Raw genomic sequence first — 12,493 nt, forward strand, 5'->3', positions numbered from 1 at the left:
AGTCGATTGCATGAGATGCAGAGTCCTGCCGAGAGCAGGAGCAGTGAACAGACTGGAAACGGCCTAATACCCTGTTTTCCAATAGAGGTGAAAGGGCGGGTTGTAAAAATTACGAGCATGTAAGGTTAGCACTGATTGATCCCGGACACATATCTAGAATCGGTTACTGCATATTGGAAAACACGTAGGTCATGAAGAGATCCCGGGGCTAGCATAGGGTTTCTCAGAATGTTACCAAATGTTTTTTTCAGTGGTGGCTGGTCTGGAAGGTCGGAGGCTACAGCAAATCTTGGTTATAGCAAGGCATCAGGCGGTCTGTACTGTGATGAAGTGTGGACTTCGTGGTGATAATAGATTCAGAATCGATTGCCAGTCTTTCCTTAAGAGTGTAGTGACAGAACTAATGAAGGATTTAGTGGATTCACAGGGCCTGCTTCTCTTCATTTCAATCTTTTTTATTAGTGACTTGAATAGGATAGTCAGGTTTGCAGATACAGAAGGAGAGCTAGTAAGTTGTATTCAGGATTCCAAAAGGTTTAATGTAGGTGGGAAATGGTCAATTCCAACAAGATGAAATCTGTTAAAGATCAGTATAAAATCCTGCTTTTATCTATAACAACAAAACACCGGGAGACATCTTACATACAGTTTGGGGCGGTCTGACTTGGCAGCAGATACTGTTCATGAGAACGGGTTTGCAGCTACCACTAAGCCTCACGGAGCCAGCAGTTTTGGTGAGGTTGCCTAAGAGCTCACGTGATGCAGTTTCCGGATGGGAGTCTGGCCACCCTGGAGGACTGGGCTAGGTCTTGGCACGCTCTACCCCACCCCTCCCCACCCCACCCCACCCCACCCCAGGTCCTGACTAGGAGGCGAGAGGTGGATAAGGGAGCTGAGGTGGCCGGTCTGGAGCAGTGGAAAAAACATCGCTTCAGATTAAAAGTGGAAGTAGGGCCTGTAGATGCTGGGCAGATGGAAGAGATGACGGTTAAGAGCGCAGTGAGGGAGTCAGAGCATGAGCACTTCTTAGCATGAACCTCAAAGCTTCAGTTTGCCCATCTGGAAAATGGGGACAAAGACTGGATCTCCTCCCTCATAGGCTTGAATGACATAAAGCACTTGGCCAGGGAGCACTCTGTACGTGGTAGCTATTACCGTTACTAGCTGGGTATAAGGAAGACTTCCAGCCATTGGAGCCAGCCATCGGTGGAGCATGTGGTGAACAGATTTCCCCTGCTCCTGAGGTGGAGTGGCTCCTGCCCCCAGCACAGCTTGGAATTCAGCTGAGGAAAGAGCTCCGAGGGAGGAAGCACTGAAGGGTTAGATTGCACGTCTGCCATCCTGGGTTTACACTCAGACACAGGCAGCTGCCGTGAAGATCGGCTAGATCCTGGATTGGGCCAGTGTGTGTGTGTGTGTGTGTGTGTGTGTATGCGGGTGTGTGTGTGTGTGTGTGTGTATGCGGGTGTGTGTGTGTGTGTGTGTATGCGGGTGTGTGTGTGTGTGCAGAGAGAGAAGGCCCAGCATCACATCCTAAAGGACTGGGCAGCCAGACACCAGGAAGTCAGGCCTGACCCGCCTCTCAAGTACCTGTCTCTTGAATTCTATGCAAGCTCCCTCTCCTCTGCTGGGCAAGCAGAGGGGCTGCTGGGAAGGCGCTTGGGCTGAGTTCCAGCTTGAGCCAGGAAGGGGCCCATCTGTAGGGTGGGCACAGCTGGCCTGGGGGAAGAGCTCCCATCTGAGGCCCCAGCCCCTGAGCACACTGACCCACTGCGAGGCCCCCTTTTCCTAGGTAGAGAGGAGACCTTTGGGTTAGCTGTCCTTTGCATTCCACCCCTAGCTACTTCCAGGAAGTGTGAGGAAGCACAGGTGCAGGGAGAAGAGACCAAGAGACAGGCTAGGTCAGGCCCACCAAGCAGGTAGCTGGAACCTTTAATTTTATTACGGGGAATACTTAATGCAGAGTTAATAGGAGCTGGAGAACCTAGGAGCAGGGGGAGGGGAGAGGGAGCTACTGAGATAAATAAGAGGGGGTAGTAATGAGTTACATGTGGATTGTGGGGGCTGCAGAACAGGAACATAGGGGCAGACAGAGCTACATACTTTATTCAGATACCACTGGGAAGCAAAGGGCAAAAGGCCAGGGCAGAATGTACATGGCAGGAGTTTAGTGTCTTCAGCGCTGCTAGCAACCTGGTGCTGGGCCCCTTGTCCTCCTGGAGCCAAGGGTTTGGGCACGAGCAGCATAGCTCTCAGGGAGCCCAGGAGTGGGGCCGAGAGCAGGGGCCACAGAGCCTGGTGAGGGTAGAGGGAGCTGGCGGAGAGCCAGGAGGAAGGCTCTGTGAATTGTCTCCAATTCTTTCCTCACCTCCGGGATGTGCCTCAAGGTCTGGGAGGCTGTAGTGGAGGAGGCCCTGGGCCCTCTTTCCGATTAGACGAAAAATCAGGCTGTTGGCATAGAACTGGATCTGGGGTCTCTAAGTTGATTCCTTTCTGTGTTCAGGAGGGAAGGGGGCGCTGGGGGGGATACCTCCCACTGAGCCCCCACCCACCTCCACACTCTCGGAGGCTATTCAAAGCTGTCCCCAGCCCCCAAGGGGCAGACATAGCCCACTCCAGGCACTGATGCAGGGGTGGCCTTGACCTTAGGCACATGGCACAGGTGGCATGGGTTATGTCAGACCCCTCGTTCTCCACGAAAGAGGAAACAGTCACAGGAATGGCAAGGCCTCCGATTCCCATCCGACCCTGGGTGCTTCCCCCTCCCAGAGGGTGAGCGGGTGCTTCCCTCTCCCAGAGGGTGAGCGGGTCCTTCTCAGGTCCTGGGATGGAGGGTTATTCTGGGGGGAAGGTGCAGCCCCTCATGGTCCAGTCTAGGGGCAAAAACCAACCTCCTCCTCCTCTGCCCAGCCTAGAAGTCTAGGGCTTTGCCTGGGCTGAGCCTGGACAGGATGGGGTGGGGTCATCAAAGGCAGTGAGCCCGACAGAAAGCCTCCCCTCAGCTGTCAGCCTCTGCCGCCTCCTCCCCAGCCACCACCAGGACAAAGATGGGCCAGGAACTGGGTGCGAGGGCTTGGGAAGGGCATACTAGCCAGGGGCTGGGGGGGACGTGACAGGGCCCCTTTAAGGTCGGGACAGCGTCGTATATACTGGCTGCTCCCAGTGTGTGGGGCTGTGGGATTGGGGCCCTGAGGGGCTGGGATCAGAGATGGCCGTGTAGAGGGGCCGCTGTGAGGGCCCCATGTAGGAGAAGGCCGAGTAGAGGCCGGAGGCCTGGCCTGAATGGCCGTAGTAGGGTCCTGAGGGCTGATGGTCAGAGTAGTCAAACTGGGGGCGGGAGATGGAGGGGAAGGCGGAGCCGTAGTGGGGCAGGCTGAGGGAGGTGTAGGCGATCTGCGAGGTGGACGGCTGGTCGCTGTAGTGCGGGGGCCCCTGGGGCCCTGCGGTCTCTGTCTTCACCTGGGCTTTGGTATCCACACCAGGTGGTGAGACCGTGGGCAGAGCCACGCCTGGCGGCTTGGAGATCCAGGCGGAGTGTCCACTGGCCACAGCCAGGGCGCTGCCCAGCCCATAGCCAGCTGCTGAGTAGCTGCCCACGTGGCCCGGGTGCCCGTTGGGTGGCAGATACTGGTCCAACTCAGCCACATCGAAGGTTTCCATGTTGGACATTACCTCGTGGCTGATCTCCCCGATGTCTACGTTGCCGAAGTCGATGTGAGGCTTTCCGCCCTCCCCCATGGAGCGCCCGTCCCGCTTGGGGTCTGCCTTCCCCGACTGCAGCTCTGTCTTTGGGGTGGTCGGAGGGGTGGGGGGGCCATGGCTCTGGCCTGGGTGGGAGGAAGACAGAGAAGCAGGAAACCAGGTCAGAGGCTTCTAGATGCTGGTAGTTCACCCTCAGAGAAGGGGTCTCCAGGACCTGAGGGCTGACCCTGCGTGCCTTGTACGTCTTACAGGCCTGGGCAGTCTGGGTTGGCACTGATTTATGTCACGGTCTTGGGTTGCTCTCTAGTGGTTCTTGAAGTTCCCCAGCCTTACGGGTGGGTCCTGCTCCCTGCCTCCCTCCTGGAAAGGCTGCCTCCTTTTGAAAGACCTTTCCCGTTGGAAAGTTTCCTCCCATCAGCTGAGGTGGCTGCCTTCCTGGCCCTTGGCTCCTTAGCTGCTGAGCCCAGTGGGGCCCTGCCCTCCATTCAGCCGCCTGCTGGCTGCTGTCCTCGCTGACCTCCTCCGCCGCCTCATTCCTGACTCCCTTTCACGTTTGCTGGCTTCCCTGTGCCTCCTCCCGAGACAGCAGTGCTCCCTCCAACCCCTTCCTCCAGGAAACCTTCCCTCGGAGCCAGTACCCTGCCGATGTCTCCAGACTTGCTCCACCCTATTCCTTTGTCCACGTCACATCCACATGTCCATGCGGCAAACACTTAGGGGCACTGTGCCAGGCAGAGGGGACACAAGCATCAGTAAAATGGGTCGCTGTCTTCACAAGCTCAGAGGCTTGGGGAGATCCCGAGACCCACACGTGGCAGCTGCAGAAGTGCCGTGCTGACGGGCACGCAGGGGCTCGGGCCAGCGGAAGCCACTCACCCTGCCCTGGGGATCTGGCGAAGGTCTCACTGAGGGGAAGGAGCTGAGCTGGGCTTTGAAGGCTGAGAAAAAGCCCAAGCCCACAGTTACATTCTGAGGTGGTGGTTCTCACGGCCCAGGGTCTTCTTTCTGTGTGTGTGTGTGTGTACGTGTGTGTACGTGTGTGGGAGGATGACTGGATGGGAGATCCCAGCAGAGAGATCAGAGCTCCTGCAGGGCAGGCCTGTGCCCCCTCCATCAGACCAGAGGGAGGGCTGGGTCACTTGCCATGTGACCCTGGGCAGACCCCTGTCTTCTCCTAACCAGTTTCCTTATCAGTAAAGCCCGGCCTCCATCCTGAAGCCTTCCTGGCCCGGAGTCTGGCGGGGCTGGATGCTTCTGGAGACCCCACTGAATGGAGGTGGGTGGCCCCTCCCTAGAGATCATGCCCCGCTGCATCTTGGGCGGCTTTGCATGCACTTGCTTCTTCCTATACCTAAGGCACGTACGTTCCTGCTCCTCCTACACCAGTGATGGCGAACCTTTTGAGCTCGGCGTGTCAGCATTTTGAAAAACCCTAACTTCACTCTGGTGCCGTGTCACATATAGAAATTTTTTGATATTTGCAACCATAGTAAAACAAAGACTTATATTTTTGATATTTATTTTATATATTTAAATGCCACTTAACAAAGAAAAATCAACCCAAAAAATGAGTTCGCGTGTCACCTCTGACACGCGTGTCATAGGTTCGCCATCACTGTCCTACACCCTGGTTCCTGAGTGTCTGCTCCCGGGCCTGGATCAAATGGGGACTCGGGGCATAGCTTCTAAGAGCAGAGCTCTGACTTCCTGCGCGCCCGGCCCACGCACGGCGCTCTATACATGGTGAGCCCAAGCGAGGCAGCCGTGGTGCCGGCAGAGGCCCCGGAGCCAGAGAGCCGGGCTCAGACCTCAGCCGTGTGGCCCATCACCTCAGTTTTCTCACCTTCCAGTGTGTGTAATGAGCCTCAGCTGAGGTCTGAGCCTCCCCGTTAGAATGACCGAATGAGCGGACACACAAGGCAGTTGGCACAGTGCCGGGCACGCCGTAGGTGCTCAGTTAACGTTAGTGTTATCATTAATGAGAATGACACAAGATGGCCTGACTGGCCCTTGCATGGCATGCCCTCAGCGTCACAGGCCCTGTTGTCTGTCTCCCCATCAGACCGGGAGGTGGGAGAGGCTCTCCCGGTTCTCAAACCATCCGGTCCCGCCTTTTCTTGTTGTAGCTCACCCCAGGGCCCCCTTAACTGGCCCTTCCCTCAGCAGCAGTGCCCCCCCCATCCGCCAGAGCCATCTTACCCCCTGCCTTCCCTGGCACCTGGGTCCCTGCACCCCAGCTGGAGTGACCACACAGCCTGGCAAGCCCTGCCCAGGGCACAGGGATGTCGTGGAGTGTCAGGGTCTCACGCCACCCATCCAGCCTTCACCTCTCCCCACACCCGCTCCCCCACCCACAGCTCAGCATCACACACCACCCTAGCCCCCAGCCCAGTGTTCACCTGAGGGGTGCTCAGGGTTCCCGTCCGACATCGGAGAGCCCTCTCCCGGGTGCCGGTGGTCCAGGTGGGCGCTCTTGTAGTGGGCCTGGATGGCCGCGGCCCCGCCCTGCTCGGCCTCCCCGCCGGGGCACTCTGACTCCCCCTGGGCCGCCTTCCCGTTCTTCCGTCTCCTCGGCTGGTACTTGTAGTCCGGGTGGTCCTTCTTGTGCTGCATCCGGAGCCGCTCGGCCTCCTCGATGAAGGGGCGCTTGTCACTCTCATTCAGCAGCCTGGGGTGGGCCGTGGGGAGACAGCAGAGGGGCCACTGTGAGCGTCTTCCCTGGAAGAACTGAGGCCCGAGGATGGGCGCCCAGCGTGGGAGCTGGCCCTTGATTTACAGACTGGAAGATGTGAGGCCCCAGGAACCCCAGGCTCAGAGGGCGGTGACCTCACCCCCAAATCTCTCAAGAGGTTGGGGTATAAGAGCGGTCAGCCTGCTGCTCCTGGTAGCCCTTGGGACGGAGTCAGAAGTAGGAATAGAGCTTAGGAGGGGCAGACATCAGTTCAAGGAAAGGAAAGACTTTCTCCCATCAAAGCTGTCTAGCCCGGCCGGTGTGGCTCAGTGGTTGAGCATCGACCTATGAACCAGGAGGTCATGGTTCGATTCCCGGTCAGGGCACATGCCCGGGTTGCAGGCTCCATCCCCAGTGGGGAGCGTGCAGGAGGCAGCCGATCGATGATTCCCTCTCATCGTTGATGTTTCTATCTCTCTCTCCCTCTCCCTTCCTCTCTGAAATCAATAAAAAAATATATATATTTTAAAAGCTGTCCAAGTGGGGTTTGCTACTTCGTCAGGGGGAGCTCCCTGGGACTAGAGGTGCACAAGCCGAGAAGCAGCGTGTGAGGGGGAGGAGCCCGGCCTCTGCTACTTACTAGCTGTGAGACGTGGGCAAGTCACTGCCTGAGCCCTAGTCTCCTCACCAACAGAACCAGGTGACAGTGCCCACTTCACCAGGTGTGGGGCTGGCCGAGATCACGGACGCGAAGCGCTTGGCACCAGGCCTGGGTGGGGGCTGGCGCTTGAGAAATGGGTGCTGCCCTGATGCTGCTTGGGGGAGGCTGGACAGGCCCTGGGGAGGGCCCGGCTCAGCTCTGGAACACTGACTCTGCTCATTGCAGTGGCTGGGGTGAGGCCAGGCTGACAGAGGGTAGAGGGAGCTAGCTGCTCTTCCCAGACCTGGGACAGGGGCAGACACCCTCTCCGCAGTCTGCAGTCCACGACCAACCAGTGGAGGCCCCAAAGGCACCGCCCCTGCCCACCTGACTTCAGCCTCAGGCTGGGGCTCTGGTGCCCCAGAGGGAGGAGGGCAGGATGGGGTACCCTGCAGAGGGTGCTGAGGGGAGTCCTAGACATAAGGGACTGCGGGAGCAGCTGTTCTCTGTCCAAAGGCGCGCTCTCAGCCCCCACCCCACCCCCAATGGGTGCCCTCTTCCCCTAGTCAGCAGAAGGCTGAGCCCTCCCACCCGCGATGGGAGGGGGTGGTCATACCAGGCGCCTCCAGCCGGCAGCAGCATTCCTCTGCAGCTTAGCCTCCCCCCCTGCCCCCCTCCCCCGCCCCCTCCCCGCGAGGCCCTGAGCCCAGCCCTAGCCCCGCTTGCTCCAAGAGTCCCTCTGGTGAGAGATGGGACAGGGACTCCAGATCAGGGCCTCAGGGTTCAGGGAGTGGGATGTCTTCGGCCTCTGGAAGGCTGGGCCAGTGGAGTGGTGGGCGGGCCCTGAAGGTGTGTGTGGCTGGGGGCAGGTGCAGGTTTGGGGTGGGGATAGAACTGCTTTTGAGGGTGAAGAGCAGGCTCCCCCAGCACGGAGGCTCCTTGGATGGTTGGGGACACTGAGCTCAAACCTTCCCCGTGCCCTCTGCCCAGCGGTCAGTGGGGTGTGAATCGGTAAGGAAATGGCAGGGGGTGCGGAGGGAGGGCACCAGCCAGAAGAGAGGGAAGATCCCAACACTGCATTCCAGTGTCCCTCCCAGCACCCTAACCTTGATAGAAACCTAACCTTGAGCCCACCAGACACCAGCCCATTCTGTCACCACCTCCAGCCCCACCCCAGCCTCGCCCAAGCCTCGCCCAGACCTCGCTCTGTTTAGGCTCTCTCCTGACCCCAAGCCCTTCCTGCCCCACCACGTAAAACCCTCCCTGCCCTCCCCCATGGCCCACAGCCCTTAACCGTGAACCCCATCTCCTCTGCACCTTCACTTCAACTCTGTCCTCTGGGTCTCCAAGCTGCTCCCCCCGCAAATGGGAAACCCCCACCTGGGGGGCTCCCAGGGTGGGACACTGGCTTGCTGCTCCAATTGCTCCTCCTGGCAGGGAAAGGGCCTGGGGGGCCAGCCTGTGACCCCCTTTTAGTCTCTTGGCTCTAGATATTCTGTCTGGGCAGGTCAGCTACATACAGCCAGCACCACGTGACCGCATCTCACGTCCTCTCCCAGGGGGGCACGGGTTAGCATGACTGTCGGAGCCACTTAGGAGCCAGGACTTGGATGCTGGTGTGTCTACCCCAGCTCCCTTCCAGCACCCGATATAGTCGTCTCTCTGGCTGTGTCTCTCTCTTCAGGGTTAGGGCCCCTGCCCTCCAGTTTTGCCTCCCTAGTCACCCCCCTCCCTGCTGCCTGCTGGCCTGGGAGTCATGAATCTGGGGCGGGGACCTCAGGAGGAGCCAGCCTAGTCCAAGTTCCAGGATCCCAGGACGTTCCTCAAGATCCCACCCAGGTCCAGGCAGCCCGCCCACATGTTGGCAGAGTCTTTCTCTTTGCCACTGTCCTGGACCCTCCTACCCCCGGGCCTGGGTCCTGAGCAAGCAGCGCCTGTTTTCCTGATTTCCCCACCCCAGGCTGGCTCTTGGGGGCACCCTGGGCCCCGGTGCACACATTGTGAGTGGTGGCCAGGAATGGGTCCTCTTGAGGGAGCCAAGACCAGGGTTCTGGGCTGGGGAGCAGGGACAGGGCAATGGAGGCCGAGTCTTAAGCCCTTGGTGGTGGAGTGCTTGGAGCAGTGGGGGCCATTCTTGCTCCAATGCCCTCACTGTGGTCTGTTCACCGTCCCCACAGCCTGCTCCGTCTGCCTGTCTGTCTCTCACTGGCTCTTTTCCGTCCCCTGGCACCAACGGTCCTGGCCCGGGCTGAGCCCTCCATGGGTGTGGGTGGACCTTGGGCTGAGAGGGGTAAGGGAGCACCAGGCCATCAGCAAACACACAGCCAAGGACAAGGCCGGGCCAGATGTGAATCCCTCTGGGAGGCCCTCCTGCTTCTTCCGCCACCTAAGCCTGTGGCCTTTGGGACCTGGTCTCCCCTGGGCGAGGGACAGGCCAGGGGCACAGCAGCAGGAGGGCAGCAGCTCCTCCGACAAAGCCCAAACCACTGCTCTCCTCTGCCGCACCCCCACCCCCTCCTGAGCACACCTCAGAGTGACAGGGTGACCCCCACTGTCACCAGGGTCCGTGTGGGGAAGACCACTGGGTGGAGAGTCAGGAGCCGGGGTTCTGGCCCTGGCTCCCGGGCTCTGCTCCTAGTTGTTAGGTGGCCTTTGTGGTCCTTTGCCTTTCGGGGCTATCTCGTGGGCAGTCTAGTGGGAAACCAGGTGACCTCCGGAGCCCCTGTTCTCTGTGTGAGCTCCCAGGACTGGGGTGTGTGGGGGTGGGGGTTGCCTTTCTCAACATGTCGGGGGTTGGCGGTCTTCCTCTTTGGGGGGATGCTGTCCCCACAGAGGTCTGGTTGATCCCTGGGAGCCTGGGAGTCTGAGGGCCCCGGGCAGGAAGGGGCCAAGGTTTCCTCCGGGCCAGGCTCGCAGCTCCAGCCTCGGGGTGGGGGGGTAGGAGGTTACTCATCGCTGGGTGGGGCCCTGGAAAGGAAGATGGCGCCGAACTGGGAGAGGGAGGGAGACAAGCCTGGCAGCTTTGGGACGGGGTGGGAGGCGCTGCTTTCTGTGTGTCCCCTTCCGGGGGAAGAACCCCCAGCCTGAAGGAGGGTGGGGTCCGGAAGGCACAGTGAGGGCCGCGGGGACGGGCCAGGATCCTGGCCGCAGGTTTCTCCATTCCTCCCTCTTCCAAATCCTGTCCGACCCCTTGCTTCCCTGAACTTTCACCTCTTCTGCGTGGCTGCCTCAGTTTCCCTGCCTCTCCAGACAGGCCCTCATTCTTTGTCAAACGTTTCCCCAGCATCCCCGCCACTAACCCGGGGGCAGTGGCCCCCCTGAGAGCGCGGCCCGTGGGGAAGCGGTTCTGACGGCCTTGGGCCTCGGTGGGAGCCCTCCGCCATCCTCACTCCCTCCAGCCTTCCATGCCCCCCACCCCTCAGGACGAAGCCTAGGCCCTACCGCCTGCCACCGACAGAATTCCAACCACGAGGGGGCGCCTTTCTGCCCGCTGCCCCGGCTGGGGAGCCAGCACCACCCAAGGGGGCACTTGTGGGGGGGCCCCCCAGCCCCACCAGGAGATGGCTACCTCCGGAGAAGGGTCCGAGGAGCTCCGTGGGGCCTGAACCCCCCGCAGCGGGAGGGCCCGCGGGCAGCCCCGGCGGGCGCTCACCTCCAGAGCTTGCCCAGCGTCTTGCTGAGCTCGGCGTTGTGCAGGTGCGGGTACTGGTCGGCCAGCTTCCTGCGCGCCGCCTGCGCCCACACCATGAAGGCGTTCATGGGCCGCTTGACGTGTGGCTTGCTCTTGCTGGCGCCGTTGACGCGCACGGGCATGGGCACCAGCGTCCAGTCGTAGCCGCTCAGCACCTGGCTGACGGCCTCGCGGATGCACACGGGGAACTTGTCGTCGTCCGCCTCGCCGTCCTGCTGCTCCTTCTTGACCTTGCCCAGCTCTCCCGGCCCCGGGCTGGCTCGCAGGCCCGATCCCCCGCCGCCGCCGTCGGGCCCCAGCGAGGACGCGCCGCCCGGGGACAGGCAGCGGGGCTCCTCGGAGCCCACGGGGCTCAGCTCCACCTCGGAGAGGTCCTGCTCCTCCGCCATGTCGCCCCCGGCCGCCGCCGCCTCGGCCGCCTCCCCGGGGCCCGCCGCCGGCGTCCTCGCGAAGAGTCCCACGCTCACCTGGACGGGAGGGAGTGCGCGATGGAGCGGCCGCGCGCAGCCCCGACGGCCGGGACGCGACGCGCGCAGCCCGAGGAGGCGCCCGCCCTGCTCCCCTAAACCCACGGCAGCCCCCGGGCGCGCGCACATGCCAGACCCGCTCGGCCTCCTCGCTCCTGCCTCCACGTCTCCCCGCCACCTGGTCCCAACCGTCTCTCTCCCGGTGTGGGTGGGTTTGGGATTTTTCAAAACCTCCTTTTGGGTGGAGGTTTGTTGATGGAAAGGAAGAAAAACGGACTCTTTATTCGGCTCTAATCCCGGCTCCTGGAATTTCCCACCTTTTCTCTCACCTTTCCTTCTTCCCTCCGCCCGCCCCGACGGAGTCCCGAGGAGCAGGGTGGGGGCAGGTGGTGGCAGCCTCTCTCCCCCCAGACCTCACTGCAGGGGCCCAGGCCTGGGCCGGGGAGGGAGGAGCGGGCTGCGCACTCACTCACCTCCTCGGACCTGTCCTCCAGCCTGGGGCTCGTCCTCAGGAAGTGGAACACCGTGTCCCAAGGTGTGCGGTCCAGCTCGGAGCTGGGGGTGGACGCTGGTGGGCTGGGAGGGAGGGGCTGGGGGGCCCTGAGCCTCAGGCCACGGCCTCGTCGGGACGGAGCCTGAATCCTCACCACCAACCACCCTGGCCGGACAGCCCGAGACTGACTGAGCACTGAGCTGCTGCCGAGGGCTGGGGAAGGAAGGAGGGGGAGAGGGGGAGGGGGAGGGGAGGGAGGGAGGGAAGGGCAGAAGGTGGAGCCTCCAGCGCTTTCCTTCATCCCCAACACTCAGGGCTCCTCCGCCAGGCCCCCCCCCACCCCAGCTCCCTGCGCTGCTGCCCCAGGCCCACCTTGGGGTCTGAGCTCCAGTGGGGAGGTGTAGGCGTGGGGGTAGTCAGGCCAGGAAAGTCAAGGGATGCGCATGGGCGGGGTCGGAACCTGTTGCTTGAAGGAAGAGTGGGCTGACTATGACCCCCCCAGTCTCGGGGCCTCAGGTGGTAGGATGGGCAAGTAGCAAAAAATTGGGGAGGGATGAGAGGCAGGGGAGGATTCTGTTGCTGTGTGAGGGTGGCTGGGTGGTGCTGCTTCGGGGAGGACATCTTCCGGAGCACCTGTGGGCAGGCCTGCTTCCCAGCTGTCTCTGCCTCAGCCCCACCTGGCCACCCTCTCTGCCCCAACTTCCAGAGACCCAGGTCTGTACTTAGTAGCCGTGGGCAGCTCCACACCTGCCAGTGCAGATGGCCCGGCTTGACCCCTGGGCCCTTCTCATCGGACACCCAGGCACGTAACAGTGGGGCTCCAGGTGGA

General features: G+C 61.2%; 1 protein-coding gene across 1 annotated transcript; it reads right to left on the bottom strand.

Annotated features, from left to right (window-relative positions):
* Positions 1-865: 865 nt before the first annotated feature.
* SOX10 (SRY-box transcription factor 10) lies at positions 866-11,746 on the bottom strand. The gene is made up of 4 exons (XM_070407990.1): positions 11,645-11,746; positions 10,666-11,171; positions 6,102-6,370; positions 866-3,827 (listed from the first exon to the last, which is right to left on the bottom strand). The coding sequence occupies exons 2-4, from the start codon at positions 11,091-11,093 to the stop codon at positions 3,124-3,126; spliced, it is 1,401 nt and encodes a 466-aa protein (XP_070264091.1). The 5' UTR covers positions 11,094-11,171; positions 11,645-11,746; the 3' UTR covers positions 866-3,123.
* Positions 11,747-12,493: the final 747 nt, after the last annotated feature.

Source organism: Myotis yumanensis, unplaced genomic scaffold (genome assembly GCF_028538775.1).
Source record: "Myotis yumanensis isolate MYYU_CA2020_CCGP unplaced genomic scaffold, mMyoYum1.0.hap1 SCAF_3, whole genome shotgun sequence".
NCBI lineage: Eukaryota > Metazoa > Chordata > Mammalia > Chiroptera > Vespertilionidae > Myotis > Myotis yumanensis.